This window comes from Electrona antarctica (assembly GCF_951216825.1).
Source record: "Electrona antarctica genome assembly, chromosome: 20".
Classification (NCBI taxonomy): Eukaryota; Metazoa; Chordata; class Actinopteri; order Myctophiformes; family Myctophidae; genus Electrona; species Electrona antarctica.
In genome coordinates, this window is record NC_136801.1 from 17,542,939 (window position 1) to 17,562,938 (window position 20,000).

Genomic DNA, 20,000 nt, shown 5'->3' on the forward strand with positions numbered 1-20,000 from the left:
GGCATTGAACCCCTACCATGAAATGTTCTATGAGCAGGGTCTGGCTGTAAACAAGCATCTTGAGCTTAGTCCATTCACCCTGGGTAAACAAAGAACTTTGCTTTGCTTTGCTTACATTGATGAACTGCATGACACCCAACCATCACAAACTTGATGTCATTAACTGGCTTATGGCCAGCCTAATTAAACAGTGGAATGTGCCTTCTGCCTGCACTATTCATATGTTTAATTTGTCATTTTAATGCCAATAGAAAAAGCCGTGATATACACACTGCATCTCATTCTCACACAGCAATCCTATAGTATTATACCCAGTCCTGGTGGCGGTAACGTCAAATAGAGCGAATCTGGCGATGTCACTTCCGGTTTAAGGAATCACAACGTCCAGGACTAGTTTGGACTGGTGCAACACTATCAGATGTCCGGAATGCTAAGCGATCATTGTTTATTTTAATAACTAAGTCAAATTAAGCTCTAATCAAGCCCAAAATATTGCATTTTACGCAGCGATGCATGCGCGATCACACGCGTGCGTGATCGACCGTACATGCGCGGATTTCGACCGGTTTTAGGTAGATTACATCGGCCGTTAGCCAAACAAGCTAAAAGTTGCTACATTTTGTTATATTAAGCTCCCGATTACAGGGGATTAAACGATTACGTCAATAGCGTCAGTGGCCATGAGGGATTTATTGATATCAATACACATAATACGTCACTGGCCATAAGGGGGTTAAAAAAAATATCTGCGCTACCTCACGGTTACAATATTAACGCTTCTGATGACTTTTTAAGTGACGCTCGCCATATTAGTTATGAACGAAGATTTTTACTTCCAGTTCAGCCGGGGTGAATTTCGGCGTTTTCAAAACTAAAAGACACCTTTTCTACGGACGGCAATGAGGGATGTTAGACTGAATCGCGGGTGGCAGTAAAAGATTACATTTTCAATAGGAGGTCATCCTTGACATGAAAATGTTCACAGCATGCCCAATAAGCAACTAAACTTTAAGGAAAACAACCCCAAAGAAACCTGCAACCACCCAAATACTTCCAAGCGAATTTACAGAGAAACAAGCCCAAGCCCTGCTTATAATAAGCAGACATGGCAACTGCCTGTTGTTAGACTACTTTGTTACCGACCATTCAAAGAGAGAATGACACCGAGGGATAGAGGGAGAGAGAGACAGAGAGAGATAGACTGATGATGTGTTGTCTCTCCATGCTTGGCCGCTCTAACATAGCCCGCAGCTCGCCCCAGGGCCTGCAGTCTGAGTGGGCTCACCAGCAACTCCGGCCCAGAGCCCAGACAAACTTCACAACGGCTTAATTCTACGGCTCCCACTAAAAACTGTGTATCCCATGGTTCCCACCACAGAAAGAATAGCTATACGTATCTTATATACTCCTTAAAAGAGCGATGGTTTGGTGTAATATTGTGTTCATCATCAAAAGACAACATGGGAGGAGGAGGAGGAGGAAGAAGAAGAAAAGAAAGAAAGATCGCATTAAAACTTTTACTTCTTCACCGAGATGTAACTTTCCTCAACTCTGCGTGAACTTTAAGTACCTGAGCGGGGAAAGATAACATTTTCTCTTTGTGTCTGGAGAATTAAATTGAGAGAAAAGCCAGCGTCGGTTCATTTAGTCGAAGGCTCTATGATCTGATCCGGGGGAAGTGAGATGGATGGATTTTTGTTTTGCTCAATGAATTTTGTATTCGCACCCGGCGACGTGAAACTCAAACAGACTGGCTAGTCAGCCAGCCCGGGCACTTTCTATGCAAATGACATGTCTCATTTTAAAACAACAAAAGCCTGTGAAGAGATGCGGTAGTTGAATTTTAGCCCTGATCATATGAAAGGTGTTTCAAGCTCCCCCTTGTCTCCTGCCTGCCTGCCTGCCTGCTTGTAGATCTGCTATTTTCAACAAAGATGCATACAGGTTTAAAGTGCTTAATATCCGCATCTTTTGGGCTTGTTTTCATAGACATGTGGTTGCTTATATAAAAACCTGACAACACTGGCCGTGCGCTCTAATCGAGTCTCTAAACCCGCCGGCCTCATCTCCATGTGCATCTCAACCGTTGAATTTGGTGGTTCGAGCTTTTAACCCAATGAAAGCGACCCGCGGGAGAGACAAGCCATTTGCTTTTCTCTCCCGCGGGTCGCTTTCATTGGGTTAAAAGCTGCGTGTGATTGACAGCCGGTGTCAGTCCCCGCCCCAGCTCTTGGTCCCGTAATGAGGGCAGCGCGGTCCCTCGTCAGAGCGGCCTGGATAATCGGCCTACAGCGGAGCAGGGAGAGAGAGAGAGGCACTCATCCACATTCAAGTGTGACTCTGCACGTGCGTGGCTGCGTGCGTGTGTGCACAGATCGTACGTATATGCGTGCGTGTGGCCGAGCGGGAAGGCCCCATTAGCATTCATCACCGGGATAACAGGGGTGGCGTTAATGGCAGCTGTTTATTTAAAGAATAACTCAGACGGCCCCGTGGCATTTCCTGGGCTTGACAGAGCACGTTGTTTTAATGTCCATGCCATATAGTCCGTGGAGGGGAAGCCAAGGGTCGATCTCCTGATCGGGCTGGGAGAATGGAGCCGTTTGGCATTGGGAGTCTATTGGGTTTATTCAACAGTCTGATTAACACATTAAGACCTCAGGCCGAAACAGTTTTCTGAAAAACCTCAAATAAAATACAGCTAAATGATGTAGAGCTGGTAACCAAATGGACCCTTACAGTCCATTTGGCTTCATTGTACGCTCTCAAAAGTTACATTATTGGTAAAAATCTGCATCAGTTAATTTACAAACTATACACAATTACAGAATGTAGAAGAATTGTTATTTTGATCAACATCTGCCGGTTTGAATAGATTAAAACGGAGAGGTTGGTATAGGCACGGCAGATATGGTGACAACGGGGCAGGAATCAGGATAGATGCTGTGGAAAAGCTACTGCATAGAGAGAATGTACCACGGAACGTGGCAAGCATCAACTGAAAGCCATGGAATCATTACTTTACCAAAACTCTCTGTCTCTACACTCTACAACTCTCAAGGCACATGCTGCATACACTTGACATTTATTCCAGGAAAGAAAAGCCCCCACCATTTCAAGACTTGCAACGTGAAATATTGAAATGTCTATGAACTAATGCGCATTGATTAAGACCCTTGCATGCAAGATCCTGAAGTTTTTTTCTTTTTCTGCAGAGTGAGAATTCTCTCTGACTTTGTACCACTGATTACTTCTATGACTTTTACACACGCAGACTCTCCGGCTGTGACATCAGACTCTAAGAATTGTACTTTTTAATGGTAATGCTGCCCTTCCCCCAACCTCCTTGGTAAGCAGAGCAAGTCGTTGCGTAATTCCGTGTAGGACGGGTCCAGCCTCACATTTCTAATTCATAGCCCAGGAGGGGGAACGAAGGCCTGCTTAAATATGAATGGTAAAAGGGAAAGCCTTTTAAGCAGAGGGTGCTGGTCGTGACATAGCTGTTTAAGCATGCCAAGTCTGTGATTGTGTAACTTCTAAAAGAATGGGACAGACAACCTCTGACAATGACAGCGGCGTAGCACCGAGTATGAATATCGTTGCTGTCGGGCAGAACACTCTTATCTCCATATTTTTACTTTCCGTGTTTTTCTGTAAATGGTGAATGGTGCATTTATATTAGCGCCTTTATCCAAGGCGCTTTACAGAGATTGTGCATTACATTCACCCATTCACACTCACACATTCATACACAAATGCCAGAGGAAACCATGCAAGGCACCAATCTGCACATCGGGAGCAATTAGGGGTTCAGAGTCTTGCTCAAGGACACTTCGACAATAACTCTGGGGGGGCCCGGGTTTGAACTGGGAGCCTTGTGGTTCCCATCCGGTCACTCTACCCCTGAGCCAATGCCGCCACTGCCGTCCTTAAATCAATGTCCTGCTTGATCATGCATTACAGCGTCACACAAAAGCAACCAAAGTAGCAGATCTGCAAACTCAAAATGCAGTGTGAGGCGATGCGTTTCGAGCTTGTAGATCTGCTACTTCAGCATTTTTTATTTGAATCCCGAGAAGTAACGGTTTTGGACATACAGACATTAGGTTTGCAAGCGACAGAGACAATATAAGGAGAGTATGTGTGTGGACCTGTGCTTCCGCACGTGCACACACACGCACGCACACATGCACGCACACATGCACGCACACTTGCACGCACGCACCACAATCTCTGTTACAGTGTTTTGACAGTGTTCACAATACCTTTTAATTAACCCCGCCACATATTTTTATCTCACATGGCACCCTTGCTGCTTTGCTGTGACACCCAACTATCACAAAGAATCACGTCAGAGAGAGAGAGAGTGAAAACGGGTAATGAGAGAGAGAGATCGAGTGATGATAAAAGAGACAGAGACAGAAACAGAGAGAAGAGAGAGAATTCTTCATGCTCAACATATGTGCCTCTTCTGCAAGATGCACTGTATGTGCAATTACCAATATCTGTGATTTGAGAATCATCTCAAGGTATTATTATAGGGAGCTGAAAGTTGAAGCTAAATGAGAATCTCTTCCAGAGTGCACTAAGTAAGTGTGTGCGTGCACTAGTCGTGCATGCAGGCACGTCTTCGTCATGTGCGCTGTGTGTGTGTGTGTGTGTGTGTGTGTGTGTGTGTGTGTGTGTGTGTGTGTGTGTGTGTGTGTGTGTGTGTGTGTGTGTGTGTGTGTGTGTGTGTGTGTGTGTGTGTGTGTGTATCACATGTATATTGTAGTATAGTATCAGTCTGTCTGCCCTCTTGCAGACGGCCATATGGATGATGGGAGAGAATTAAGGAAAGAGGGAAGAATGGGTCTGGAATAGTTGAACTGAAAGTGGCCTGGGCCATGGCTCGATGGTCCAGGCACCTTGGCTGGTAATCCAGTCTGGCAGTGTGCCGCGGGTTCGACTCCCGATCCAGACGGCCTTTACTGCATGTCTTCCCCACATCTCTCTACCCATTTCCTGTCAGCCTACTGTCTGTCCCTCCATAAAAAATATAAAATAAAGGAGAAAGCAAAGGAAAAAAAAGAATGGGTCTGGAATAGTTGAACTGAAAGTGTGCGCGTGTGCAGGGGTGGTTGAGCGTTTTCTGGGCCTAAGCAATACTGTGATGGGTACACACACACACACACACACACACACACACAGAGTCCGGCAGTAGGTTTAGAATGAGCCGTAATGACGTGTCATTCCACTGGATAGCGTGTCAGCTGTTTGGCGACGGCATCCTAACTGAGCGTCTAGCCAGGTCAGCCCTCAGACGGGTCAGCTAGAAAAGCCCCCCCAAAGCACCGGGGAGACCAATAAACGTCCCCATGCGAGATGGCCTCCCTAACAATGATGCATCGCCTCATAGCCGGGACTGGCCCAGGACTCCTCCGCTTGACTAATGTGGTTGTATAAGAGGACGTGTGTGTGACTGTGTGTGTGTGTGTGTGTGTGTGTGTGTGTGTGTGTGTGTGTGTGTGTGTGTGTGTGTGTGTGCGTGTGTGTAAAACGGTGCATTTATATAGTGCCTTTATCCAAAGCTCTTTACCGCGTGCATTACATTCACCCACACGCTGACACACGCTGGTGGAGGCGACGATGCAAGACATCACCCAACGCTGCTCATTACACCTGGACTGTGTGTGTCAGGCCACCCAAACACACTGCTCATTACACCTGGACTGTGTGTGTCAGGCCACCCAAACACACTGCTCATTACACCTGGACTGTGTGTGTCAGGCCACCCAACGCTGCTCATTACACCTGGACTGTGTGTGTCAGGCCACCCAACGCTGCTCATTACACCTGGACTGTGTGTGTCAGGCCACCCAAACACACGCCTCCCTGAAGTGTGACGTGACATCCAGGTGAGATTCCAGGCGAGGCCGATTAGGGAGCAGCATTGAGAAAATGGATTATTTAAACCAGGGGTCGTTCTTTTTTCAGGCCAAGGACCCCTTATCTGAGAGAAAGAGATGAAGCAGGGACCACCCACTACATATTGTATATAATTGTTTTGCACATTAAACGTACAGTATATTTCATAATTGGTTCATTGACTTTCAGTGTTAATTTCAGACATTTAGCCACTTAAACCCTCAGTGCTTAGTACATTTGACCTTTGGCTTAATTTTCCTCCTTTTCCTCTCTACACCAAACTGTGGCTTGTATCCTCATCAGCTCGCCTTGTTTTCTTGCTCTCTTTCTAATATGCTCCTTTATTTTCTGTCTTTCTCTTCAGTCATTCCAGAAAGAAAGAAAGAAAGAAAGAAAGAAAGAAAGAAAGAAAGAAAGAAAGAAAGAACATGAGAGAGACAGGGGGAGAGAGGATGGTGGCGGGTTCACCCTGGACATGGAAGCGGCTTGCTAATAGCTGTGAAGTGAATTTCTCGCTGGAATAGCACACTGGGCTGTTCACAACCAGAAGCACAGTTCTCCTTGTTGATGTGTGTTGCTCCAACAGTCCAATCCTCAAAATGTATCTTTAGGCGGGTATGTGTTTGTGAAATGCGCTCTGTCCAGTGCGTCCAGTGTAAACCTGCTGTGAGAGAGAATGAGGAGACGGAGAGAAAAGGTACCGGAGCGGAGACAGACAAGAGAGAATTTTGGGAGAAATTTGTCACACCTACAGTACTGTAGCTCACACGGACAACCTTGGAGGGTCATTTACAGTATGAGTTCCATCTGCAGTGAGCCTCTGTCAATTTTAACCGCCATTGACGTACAGTAGGCCTATATGCCTGTACGTCATTTGGTGTTTTCATTGTTCACGATAGAGGGCACTCTTCCGCAACCTGTGAGTTCATCTACAGCTTCAGATCAGACGATAAACGGAAAAAAACGTGATAAAAACAAATCCAAGCCAGTTTAGTATAGTATTACAGGATAAAAAAAAAAAAAAAAAAAACATTTTTCTCTGCTTTTGTGTTCCCAGACAGCGTTTTTGGTAAATGGTAAATGGTGCATTTATATAGCGCCTTTATCCAAGGCGCTTTACATAGATTGTGCATCAATTCACCCATTCACACAAATTCATACACCGATGGTGGCAGAAACCATGCAAGGCACCAACCTGCACATCGGGAGCAATTTGGGGTTCAGTGTCTTGCTCAAGGACACTTCGACACTAACTCTGGGGGAGCCCGGGTTCGAACAGGCAACCTTGCGGTTACCATCCAGCCACTCTACCCCTGAGCCACCGCGCCCACCGGTGAAAACAAGCTATATTAATCTGCGTTAACACTCTGTTGTAGAGAAACCCTTTGCCATGGACATACAAAATGAGTAGACAAAGACATGACCCTGCAGGTCTGTAACTCGGAGAGCTATGGGGGTCCTTGAAAATAAAACGTTGGAGTACTAGTAAGGACTAATGTGGCGTACATCTTCTGAAGAAAACCTGGAGAACCCGTAATTGTGTATAAAAAATAATCTTGAATTTGCCACGGACAATTTCATATATTTTATTAAAGGGATAACCCCTTGAGATGCAGCATCTAACCTTGGGAAAGTGGTTATATTTATAACCACTGCTTAGGAAACCAGTTATTTTCCTTCTCTGCTGACAGACAGCCTGCGTAGGAAGTGGAGGTAGAGCCAATCGGAGGTGGGAAACAATATGGGGGCAGCGCTGGCGGAGCACAGAGGTGTGATGTCAGGGGAGCAGATGGCGTCGGGCTGACACTGTCACGCTAGGCGCCGCGAGGGGGGAAGAGTGGCATGTGCGAATTAAATCTGATGTCAGCTTGAGTTTTAATTCTCTGTGGCTAAGAGTAAGTCTAGACCCTGGTCTGTGTGTGAAAGTGATGGCCATTATTGTCTCCGTCTTTGACAGCTACACCAGGAAGTGATGTGGATCAATGGATCCACATGGAAACGGTGTTGGGTCCCGGCAGGCTCGGGGATGAAATATTAAGCTCTCGTGTTCGGTGTAACGGTACCTGTTCCTGCCGGTCCAGCCAGCGGTCCACCATAGGGTGGTTGGCACTCAGAGAGGTGCGGGTGGTCTCTCTCTGGAACTGCGTGGCCCAGCCGGCAGCGTCCCGAGGCAGACTCCTGTAGGCGTTGCCTCCTCGCCCCTGTACGGAACATTTAACAACCATTAGGACTTTGTAAAGCGCTCTATGCCTTACTGTACTTCAGTGGCTCTCGGTCCCTTTTTTTGTTATAAATAAATAAAAAGACCATTAATGCATACAAAAGTGGTCAAACAATGGCCAAATTGCCAAATAATTTAAGGAAGAGGCAGACATTTTGAAAATAGCAAGCTTGTAGATCATTTTAGATTTTAACCATGAAAAATAAAAGATCTACAAGCTCACAGCGCATGACTTTGTGCCACGCTGCAAACTTGTACATCTGCTGTTTTTGAACATTTTTGGAAACAATCTTGAAACGCATGGAAAGTACTGATTTGGAAGGCATTTGTAATCTGCCTCAGCCGGGTCTTAAAGGGTTAACTGTAACTGTTAACTGTCCCATAACTTGACAGACAGAGTAATAGCTGGTGGTGTCAGTTAGCACACAGGATGATTGGCAAGGGGGGAGGGTGCAGGGGGGGTGTACTTGCTTATTTTGGACACATTCCATGGCGATACTGTCCGTGGAAGTTTCATTACCTAACCCCACATTCTAATCTCATGTAGCTAATAGCTAGCCATATTACAGGCTGCTAATAAGAAGCGAGGGCCACAGCCGGGCTCCTCCATTACATGAAAAACATTTGTGTAAAATATTCCTGCCGAGGTGACCTCGAGACGACATTAATTACATCGCCACTTGTTTTTTTTTAATTCTTTCTTTTAATCTAATGCAAGCATGCACGCGTGCGCACAAGCGCCACACACACACACACACACACACACACACACACACACACACACACACACACACTGCATGAAACTATCTTTCGTACTCATGCACAACCACTAAGAGGCAAAGACACAGACCATAGTGAAAGAAAGAAAGAAAGAAAGAAAGAAAGAGCAAACAGGGGAGGGGAGATGGAGAATGCGAGAGACTGAGCAAACAAGCACTGGTCTCTGTGTAAAATAATCCATGTGTCTTCAGTGAACTAGAATGTGGCGTGTTGGGGCCCTAGGAAGGACTGCAGACAGGACAGGACCCTGGCAGACCCACTGGGACCGGCCCACACCCACTGACTCTCTCCTAGTGGGACCGGCCCACACCCACTGACTCTCTCCCACCACTCTGCGAAAAACAACGTCTCCTCAAACTTCTTCTTCATATTACTAGGTCTGAGAGCGGTGGTTAAAGCCACACCTGCACGTTTCACCTCCACATTGTTATCAAGCATTTGACGGTTGACTAAGCGCGGTCCGAGGCGGTGCTGCTGCCGCTATATGAGTCATTGTAAGGTCGTCTTTTGTGTGTGTGTGTGTGTGTGTGTGTGTGTGTGTGTGTGTGTGTGGGGCGGGGAAGGGGCGGTTGGGGGGGGACACGTCGATCACAGGCTTTATACGAGGTTGGACGATGATGAGCGAGGGCTCTCGTGTAGGGCTGCGTGTCAGCTGCGGAGCTTTGGCAGAACGAACGTGACCGGACTCGGCGGTAATTGGAGCCGTATAGGAGACGGGAAAAAGGGGGCCGAAAGAACACAACGGAACAGAGCGCTGTCGGCTGGGCTGTGCTACATAAGAGGAAATGGTCTCAGACACCAGGGGCGGGAGTCAGTCTGAGACCGACGGCTTGCGTCCACATGTGCGCTAAACCGACACGGTTATTGATGAGCGGTTTTGCAGTGAAATTTCCTCTAAGAAAAATGTTTTCAGGCTGGCGCGGAGTGATGTATTAAGCATCTGTTGTTTGTTGGACAAAATTAGACTAGGACTACTATAGGCCAACAACTAGACATGTTCCCTGTTGAAGGAGTTCATGTTCCTGGTCCACAGCCCAGGTCCACATGTTCAGTGTGTGTCTCTTTCTCGCCTTTGAAGAACAATCAGCATCCTGACAGCCTCAGAAGCACATACAGTACTGTACGTACAATCGTACATGACCTCCAACAGTCTTGGGATTGAATCACAGGAACGTTTTGCAGGCCAGACACCCCTTAGAGTGATGAAGCAGGCAACCCCCCCCCCCCCCCCCCTCCACCACCACCACTACATAGGCCTATTGTAATAACATTGTGTTGCTGATTACACTTTTTAATCTATTTCATAGATACGTAGCTTCTCATTCAAAATATGAACGAAATCGTATGAATGAACACGAGAGCAAGGTAAGCTAGCAACATATTTCTCCGTTTTTTTCCCGGATTGTTTCCGGGAGGAGGGAGGGGGGGGTTCAGAGTCAAAGTGGCCATGTCTTTCCAGCATCCCAGAGCTTCTATTTTGAAGGAATCCCGGCACTGATTGTGTTAATATACTGAACACTTAAACCCTCAATACTTAGTAAACTTCACCTTTGGCTCTGTGCTCTTTTCTCTTTACACAAAACATCTTTGCCGAAAATAGACAATCTATAAGTGTACAACATGCCGTGCTGTGACGCACTATGGTACCCTAGGGGGTCCTCCTGTTGAAGACTGATGACTTATACCCTATTATACATATATATATATAGCTCTATTTCCCCCTCTACTCCAAATCTCTACACTGCAAATAGCTGATCTACAGCACAAAATGCACTTGTAGATTGGCTACTTTCGCCTAATGTTTGCCATGACGCTATAGTTTTAATTCGGTTAAAGTTTAACCAAATTAACGTCGGAAATGGGTTGTTTAACCGTTAAACAACCCATTTCCGACATTTCTGGGAGTCCGGGTTGAGGTTGGACCCCTGGAAGGTGTGCCATTTCACAAAAACAAATAGTCTCTAATAAGTGCTTCATTCCTTTTGGCCGGCCTCCTCTCGCGGGGGTTTGCTGTTACATTATTGAGGCAACAAGAGTGTTTTTAAATAGGATTATCAATATGAGGCGTGGAGGCACGGAGGCAACGCTAATCACACGGAGGGTTGCCGTGTCACATTCCGAGCACTCAATCATTCCCCCATTTATTTATTTTTACTTCCTCTGCCCCCTCAACCCCCATCTCATTTGCAATATCTACCTTCCTGCAAAACCACCAAGGCTCTGTCAGCGCCACACGGGGGCGGCCATTTTGAGAAGTTAATTGGCTTCCCTTCTCTTTGGGAAGCTGCAGGGAGGATGTACTTAAGATAGACTTTCTTTCTTTATTTTTTTGTCTTCATCACCAGCTCGCTCAGACAGCCACTGCAAATTGAATTTAGAACAAAGACCATGTGTTTTCCTCTCCGTCTCCCACTCTGCCTCCTTTTTTTTGTGGAACAAAAGAAGTATGTAGTTTCTGATTATGTCTGTAGCGCATTCTTCATATCCAGGATATTTTTGCTTTGATTCCGAGCTGTATAGAGGAGAACTGTAGTCAAAGTGATATGGCAGGCAATACAATACAAGACTGGGGGGTTTTGGACTCCCTACAAGGTAGCTCTGATACTTCTACAGAGAGAGAAGGAACTAAATCGACTTAACTTACAAAGTATAAACTTTCACAATGTCCAGATAAGACACAAGAAACGTTGATGCCAATTAGAAGAATTTAGCATATATGCTCTTTATCCAGAGCAACTTAATAAGCAAGGTAAACACATATATTAAATGTGGAGAGACAGCGTAGTGCCTTAGTAATCACAGGTAAATCACAGGTAGAGGTAAAACCAATAACCTAGCATCTGTCTAATCAATAATATACTATCAAAAATAATCTGTACATTTAAACTATATAAACTATAGGATACCATTGTAAACAGTGAGCCTAGCATCTATGTCTAAATAGCAGCTATCTAAATGTAATTTTAACCTTTGCATAAGACCTTGCATGGTCGTCAAGGTTAGGTCAAGTGCTACGGGTAAATGGTAAATGGTGCATTTATATAGCGCCTTTATCCAAGGTGCTTTACAGAGATTGTGCATTACATTCACCCATTCACACACACATTCATACACCGATGGCAGCGGAAACCATGCAAGGCACCAACTAGCACATCGGGAGCAATTAGGGGTTCAGTGTCTTGCTCAAGGACACTTCGACAGTGACTCTGGGGGAGCCCGGGTTCGAACTGGCAACCTTACGGTTACCATCCAGCCTCTCTACCCCTGAGCCACCGTCGCCCCGGGCTAAAGTGGAGTCTGAAGAGGTGTGTTCTCAGACTACGGCACAGGTCTAGTATAAAGTAATAACATTATGACAGTGTATAGTACCGATACTGGGGTATCCATGTATTACCTTACTCTCCAGACTACCCGTGTCGGTGTCGGTGTCGGTGGCGATGGCGATGGCGTTCTGGCCGTTCTGGCCGTTCTGGCCGTTGTGGCGTGCTGGCGTTCTGGCATTGTGGCAGCCCGCCGTGGTAGACCAGCGCGTGGGGTTCTTCCTAGACGGTTCCTCCGCCCCGGTCTGGAGCTCTGCCCCCGGGGCGAGGCCCACCAGCGACGGGTCACTGCTGCGCCGCACGTGGAGAGGCATGTCTGCGGAAAGAGGATGTCATATTTTAGTTTTAGTCATATTTTATTCATCTGAAATGTTTTACTTTTAAGTGTAGTTTTAGTTAGACTAAACTACACTTGATTTAGTCGAGTAAAGTTTATATTGCCAGGTCTTGATGACGCCGTAATGCTGAATTAGACGAGTGCCAAACAAGCTGATCTATACAAGCTCACGACGCAACGCATATGCGAAGATTGAGAGGATTGAAGAGGAGAGGATGAGAGCAGTGACAGACGATGTAGAGAAAGAGAAAGGTGTGGAGGACAGGGGAAAAATAGAGGCAAGAGACATTAGGTTATGACATGTCAAATAAACATCACACCACTTTAACACCTATCAGGCAGATCAATTTACACTTCGACGAGTCCAACAGCTAGCGCGGCTATCTTTGGCGCAAACCGCTGGGTAATTTTCCCCCGCAATCCTGTCAGGTGGCCATGAAACCCCCGCCACGGGGCCTCCCCCTCTGTCTCCTGTCAGGTGGCCATGAAACCCCCGCCACGGGGCCTCCCCCTCTGTCGTTCCTGGCGTGTCAGCTGCGGCGACATGGGAAGTGGTAATGATAAGTACTTTTGTTTCCCTTTAGAGGCCCTTGGAGCACCAATGAAACATTCTAGAACTCAGCTGCGAGAGAGGTTTGACTTGGCTGACTGACTCCTGCTGTGCCCCCGAGAAGAATAATACTGTAGAGTGGGAACTCGCTGTGCGTCTGTGTTCGTGTGCATGCGGGTGTGTGCGTCTGTGTTCGTGTGCATGCGGGTGTGTGCGTCTGTGATATACAAACAATGTGATATATAAACGATATACTTAAAGTACCAAAAGAAAAAGTACTCATTGTGCAGAATGTCCCATTTCAAAATGTATAAAACATATTTTGAAAATCTACAAGCTCGAAATGTGTTGCTCAGACATTGTGAGCTCGTAGATGGGCCATTTTCAAATACAGGGCTGAAGTGGTGTGTGGTGTGTTTTCAAAAAATCTACAAAGTAACTAGTAACTAAACTTTAATATACCAGTAATTGTAGTGGAAGTACAATATTTGCCTCTTAGATGGAGTGGAGTTGAAGTAAAAGTACTGATAAACGTACAGTACTTGAGTAAATGTACTTGCCCACCGCTATTTTCAAGGCACTTCTGATTAAATGGACTGGCATTAGTGGAGAGAGCGAGAGTGGAAGGATGTGTTTTACGTGCCAACACAGGCCCTGAGTCAGATTAGAAGCTATAGGACATTGTGATCGACTGGTTGACCCTCAAAAGGAGCTGGAAGGTTTAATATTATGACAGGAAGTGGGAGCCTGCCCGGCGGCCTTGTATTGACCGGCGACCGCTTCCATCTCTAAGGGGATTAAGTAGACCTAAATAAATGCTCCCAAAATACTCTCAACGTACACATGGCAACAATGTCAGAATGTCAGAATGGGGGGGGGGGGGGGGGGGGGGGATACATAACCAGTCAGCTGTGCTGTCCTTCATGAATTAGCTTCAGTAATGGCTTTTAATGCGCTCTGACCCCTCCCGGTAACGGGCGGTTCACGTGTAGTTCAGGACTCTAATGATGTTGACCTCATGCCTGGGTGTAATTATACATTTAAAAAAAAAAACCCGCTCAAGGCCCGGCGGGATTATCCTCAGTGATTACCAGCAGACATGAGAGAAGACGCCCACAACCATACTGTATAATGTAGACAGAGACATGGAGAGGGACACTGTGATGAGTCTGACGATAGAACACAGAGGAAGAGACAGACACGCAGAGAGACAGTGAAAGGACAGCGTGCGTGCGTGCGCGCGTGCTCGGTGCGTGCGTGCGTGCGTGCGTGCCTGCGTGCGTGCGTGCGTGCAGAGAGAGACAGAGAGAGACAGAGTGAGAGTGAGAGACAAGCAGAGATAGAGAGCAGAGGTATACTGTACAAACAGCCACGCCACAGCCAGACTCGCATTAGGCAGATGACATATACAGTGAACAGGACTGCATAATGGACTTTGCAGGCAAAGATGATTATTATTGTCCCTCTCTCTCTCTCTCTCTCCCTCCCTCTCTAATGTTAATTAGATGTGATGGTGAGGATGGCGGGGTGGGGACACCGGCTCGGAGGACCTCTTACTGATTGTATTTCTGTATGGATTTTTCTCTCCGGATGCATTTTTTTCCCTCTGACGCGATCAGGCACAGTGAAAGCTCTGGAATCCCGCAGGAGGGAGGGAGGTAGGGAGAGAGGCAGGGGTGAACGACAGGTATGCCGGAACTACTGATCACCTGTTTATTGTGCTCCGAGGCAGTGTTGTTTTTGGCAGCAAATTTTGATTTTAGTTTTAGTCATAGTCTCTTGCATAGTTTTCATTTAGTTTTAGTCACCTGGAATGTCTTAGTGTTAGTCTAGTTTTAGTCGACTAAATCTACAGTTAATTTAGTCGACTAGAATGTATTTTGTCGGGCCTTGATGCCGTCGTAATGACTTGATTTTACACTTGCTGAAAATAGCCGATCTGCAAGCTCACAACGCATCGCAGCGCAACGTGTTGATCGGCTATTTTCAGCATGCAACCAAGTGTAAAATTACTTATACTGGATCTCTTGTCCACTAGTCCCTTCCTAACATTTTAGTCTAGTTTTTCTTTGACGAAATCTTCGATATATTTTGTCATAGTTTTAGTCATCACAGCTTAGTTTATATTTAGTTTTCGTCAGTGGAAAAAGGTAGTCGACGAACATTTTTCGTCTTAGTTTTAGTCGACGAAATCAACACTGCTCCAAGGGGACACACATGTACACAAACGTTGATGGTTAGGCACGCAACTTTGAAGTTTGAACTGCAACGTTTTCAGCTCGCAGGCAGCTGGCTGTCAAATGCAACTTTGGCTCACATAAGTGCATGCATGGAAGACAGGCTCACACATACACTCACCTACGGTACAGTAGGTGTACCTGTATACAAACGCATGCAGAGTTACACATGCGTGTTGTACAAACGTGCACCTTTACGCATGCACACTAACATGTACATTGTACAAAGAGACACACGCTGGCAGCTTGCAACTCCCTTGCCGTTTGAAATCTGTTTGAATGTTCAGGAGGCCCACAGGAGCACATCAAAACACCATATGTCCTAATGTATGTCTGACTGTGTTTGAATGTTCAGGAGGCACACAGGAGCACATCAAAACACCATACAATGTTCAGGAGGCACACAGGAGCACATCAAAACACCATATGTCCTAATGTATGTCTGACTGTTTGAATGTTCAGGAGGCACACAGGAGCAAATCAAAACACCATATGTCCTAATGTATGTCTGACTGTGTTTGAATGTTCAGGAGGCCCACAGGAGCACATCAAAACACCATACAATGTTCAGGAGGCCCACAGGAGCACATCAAAACAGCATATGTCCTAATGTATGTCTGACTGTGTTTATTTCACCGTTTGTCTTTGTCAGGAGTGGGGGGTTGTATGAGCCACTATAATATAATATATTAGATTTAAACATGATGACAAGGAAGACCTTAGTCAACGGTTCTGAGAAGCCCGGCCTGTTGCCAATGGACGAGCTCTGCAGCAGTGACACTACGCATCTGTCCTAATGCTACGAGATTAGTTCCAGCTGCGACACATGGAGCAGGCACATCCTTGCACGAATCCCAAACCTCTGACATCACAGAGAGAGAGAGAGAGAGAGAGCGAGAGAGAGAGAGAGAGGCAGAGAGAGAGAGAGGCAGAGAGGGAGGGAGAGATAGACAGAAAGGAGGCGGCAAAAAGGAGTATTACACCTCCAACAATTACTTTTTTTCTATCAATTATACTATGAAGCTGTGAATTCATGAAGATTTTGTTTTTGTCAGTCTTATCATCATCATACTATATAATTCACTCAGGTTCAGGTTCAGGTTCAGGTGTATTTGTCATATGTATAGTATAGATACAGAGTATAAATACAATGAAAATTATTTTGCTCAGAGCATTCTCAGTCTTACATACCCAGGACATAAACAAACATCTATAGTGCAAAGAAAAAGACAAAAACACAAAAAAATGTCTGTCTGTCTGTCTGTCTGTCTGTATGTCTGAAACACTGTCGTAGCTCCTCACTGGCTGCACCAATCGCTCCCACTTTTCACACAGGCATGACCATAATATTACGGAGGTCTTAAACGAAGCCCTTTTTTCAAATGAACAAATTATTGATTAATAATAAATGTTGTAGTGCATTAAAATTTCCCATCGACTTACATGGGTAAATGCAAAAACTCACATCAAGTATTTTTCCCTCAGAAACCGTCAGAGCTACAGTTAAAACACTTGGAGGGGAGGTTCAAAATAATCATTAAAATTAATGTAATGAATAATTAAATCCGTCGGCCTCATGGTGGCGCTATATAACAGCCCACTTCACATTTTGCCTTATAACTCTGGAACCGTAGGTTCTACAATCAAAATGTCCTTGGGTCATAACGCATCTCCCCATATAGGCCACGCCCATTTGCTTCGGCATAGTTTTCCCGAAATGATAGATATCATTTCACAGGTGTGAAATGCTAGAAAATAAGACATGTTTTGAGTGAACTACTCCTTAAACCAGGTAAGCATCCGTGTCATTTTAGATTTTATCATTGGCTATAAAAAAAAATCACACACTATTGTCACAGTGTTTACAGTAGTAAGGTTTTTCTCCAGTGTGGATACGCTGGTGTGACTGCAGATGACTTGACTGAGTGAGTGAAACTCTTGTCACAGCGTTTACAGTAGTAAGGTTTTTCTCCAGTGTGGATACGCTGATGTTTCTTCAGATAACCTGAGTCAGTGAAACTCTTGTCACAGTGTTTACAGTGCTATGGTTTTTCTTCAGTGTGGATAAGCTGGTGTGCCTGCAGATAACTTGACTGAGTGAAACTCTTGTCAGTCTTTACAGTGGTAAGGTTTGTATCCAGTGTGGATAGGCTGGTGTCTCACCAAGGAACCTAAACGACTGAAACTATTGTCACAGTGTTTACAGTGGTATGGTTTTTCTCCAGTGTGGATACACTGGTGTGCCTGCAGATGACTTGACTGAGTGAAACTCTTGTCACAGTGTTTACAGTGGTAAGGTTTTTCTCCAGTGTGGCTACGCTGGTGTGCCTGCAGAACACTTGACTGAGTGAAACTCTTGTCACAGTCTTTACAGTGGTAAGGTTTTTCTCCAGTGTGGATAGGCTGGTGTCTCACCAAGGAACCTAAACGACTGAAACTCTTGTACCAGTGTTTACAGTGGTATGGTTTTTCTCTAGTGTGGATACGCTGGTGTTGCTGTAGATGACTTGACTGAGTGAAACTCTTGTCACATTGTTTACAGTGGTGAGGTTTTTCTCCAGTGTGGATACGCTGGTGTGCCTGCAGATAACGTGACTGAGTGAAACTCTTGTCACAGTCTTTACAGTGGTAAGGTTTTTCTCCAGTGTGGATAGGCTGGTGTCTCACCAAGGAACCTAAACGACTGAAACTCTTGTGACAGTGTTTGCAGATGTGGCTTTTCTTTCCTGTGTAACTCGGTGTCTTTACTTCTCCCGCCAGAGCTACATTCTTGGTAAACTGTTGATGACTGTTAGATTTTGGTTCATCTGTGTCTCTTTGTTTCTGGCTGGTTACAGACCAGTTTATTTGCCGACAGGCTGCTGAAGGGATCTGTTCATTCATCCGTGTTTGGCAGTAGATGTCGTTGTGGCTACTCTTCATGGGTTCATGGAGGAAGGTGGAGTCACAGGCATATGGACACTCAAAAAAGGAGACCAGAGTCTGGGAGTATTGGGACTCACTCCTTCCTTCCATCATGAAATGCAGCTATAAATGGACTTATGAGAAGGAGAGTTGTAGGTTCCTAGTTTGGGGTTTGACAATAGTCTTTATACTATTGCACTCTATCCCTCTTCACTCACTTGGGCTGTGTCTCAAGGAACCCTTTCAGGACAAAACACACTTCGCACTGAGATGAAGTGAAAGTCTAAAGACAACTGTACATAACAAAATGTTATGTAGGCTGACCAGGAGGTCTGACATCACACACAACATAAACTGTTGCAGTGCAACTGTGCAAGCTTGCAAATGCAGATTTGCGCAGGCCGTCCATTTTTTTTGCCAGTTCCTACACTATGACATCATCACTATGACATCATCATTATGACATCATCACCATGACGGCAGAGATCCACTCAGAAGCCATGCGGTTGCGTCTGTCTGTCCATCTCTGAACAGCTCATCTCAGACACCACCGGACTGATCGTGAAACCTTAACACATTCTCCGCCATCTGGTGCTATCTACTTGGCTGGCTCCGTTCCCGCACAGGCCATAATGTATGTGAACCTAAAAGCATCTTATTTTGAGAGCCATTGACCGTTGACCGTTGACACCATTTGAAATTCGAAACTGGCCCCTGTAAAAAACAACAACAAAAAAACAAACAAGTCAAGAGTCCCCAGCCACTTCTTTTCCCATACTGTACATGTTTTTTTTCCCATTTTGAGGAGCGCTTACTTACTTAAAGTCCACTTGCACTTCAGGGCGCTTATAGCCAACCATAGCCAACCAGGTCTCTCCATCTGGGTCTGTCGTGGGCAAGGTGTTGAGCTTGTGCCAAAGTCATGTTACATGCTCTAAGGTCCTGGCCTATTACATCCAGCCAGCGGGTGCAGGTAGGGGGCGCTTCTTGGTCGTCTCTTATCGGCTTGCTGGGGATTGAAGGCCAGGATGGTGTGTGTTGGATGTTCCTCTGGCAGGCGGATGGCGTGGCCATACCAACGCACTCACCGCATTGCTGCAAGGCGGGATGCTGGGGGCTGTTGGGTTAGTTCTCTTAAAGTCTAGTTTGTTACATGCTGGCTCCACGAGATGCCTTCGATCCTCCTGATGGCTCTGGAGTCAAAGCCGGCGAGTCTGCATGGCCGCCAGGGTGTTGTTCAGCGGCCATGTTTCCGAGCCGTACAGGAGCACAGAGATGACAGAGGCATTGTAGACTTTGTCTCCCTGGATATGTGCCGGTGTCGCCACAGCGGCCTCCACAGGGACTGCATGGCGGAGACTGCTAGGGCACGATGACGGTCGACCTCTGTTTGGAGGTCACCGATGTTCGACACTGTCGAGCCAAGATATTTGAAGGTGGAGACAAAGTGGACAGGGGTACCATCAAATATGAAGGGTGGTGGGTCTGGTACATCGCCTACATGCATAAGATCGGTCTTGGACCAGCTTATCTTCAGGCCGAGCTTTTTGGTCTCCTCATCGAACACGCTGAGGGCATCACTGTGCTGATCGGCAGTCTCGCTGAACAGGGTGGTGTCATCAGCATATTCAAGGTCCTTTAGGGGCGCTAGCCCCTCCTATATGCAGCAATTAGTGTAGATTTTCCATTTACACAAACATTAAATTCCCATTGACAATGAATGGAGAATTGCGTATGTGTCTGA

General features: G+C 45.9%; 1 protein-coding gene across 2 annotated transcripts in view; it reads right to left on the reverse strand.

Annotated features, from left to right (window-relative positions):
- The window catches only part of LOC306913465 (partitioning defective 3 homolog), a gene marked incomplete at its 3' end in the record, with an annotated part of 531,789 nt that overhangs the window by 301,568 nt on the left and 210,221 nt on the right, over positions 1-20,000 (reverse strand). For both annotated transcript variants that reach the window (XM_079490132.1, XM_079490131.1), the window contains exons 4-5: positions 12,303-12,544; positions 7,971-8,108 (exon numbers count right to left, since the gene is read on the reverse strand). In XM_079490132.1, the coding sequence (XP_079346258.1) occupies positions 7,971-8,108; positions 12,303-12,544 (380 nt within the window). The remainder of the gene's footprint in view (positions 1-7,970; positions 8,109-12,302; positions 12,545-20,000) is intronic.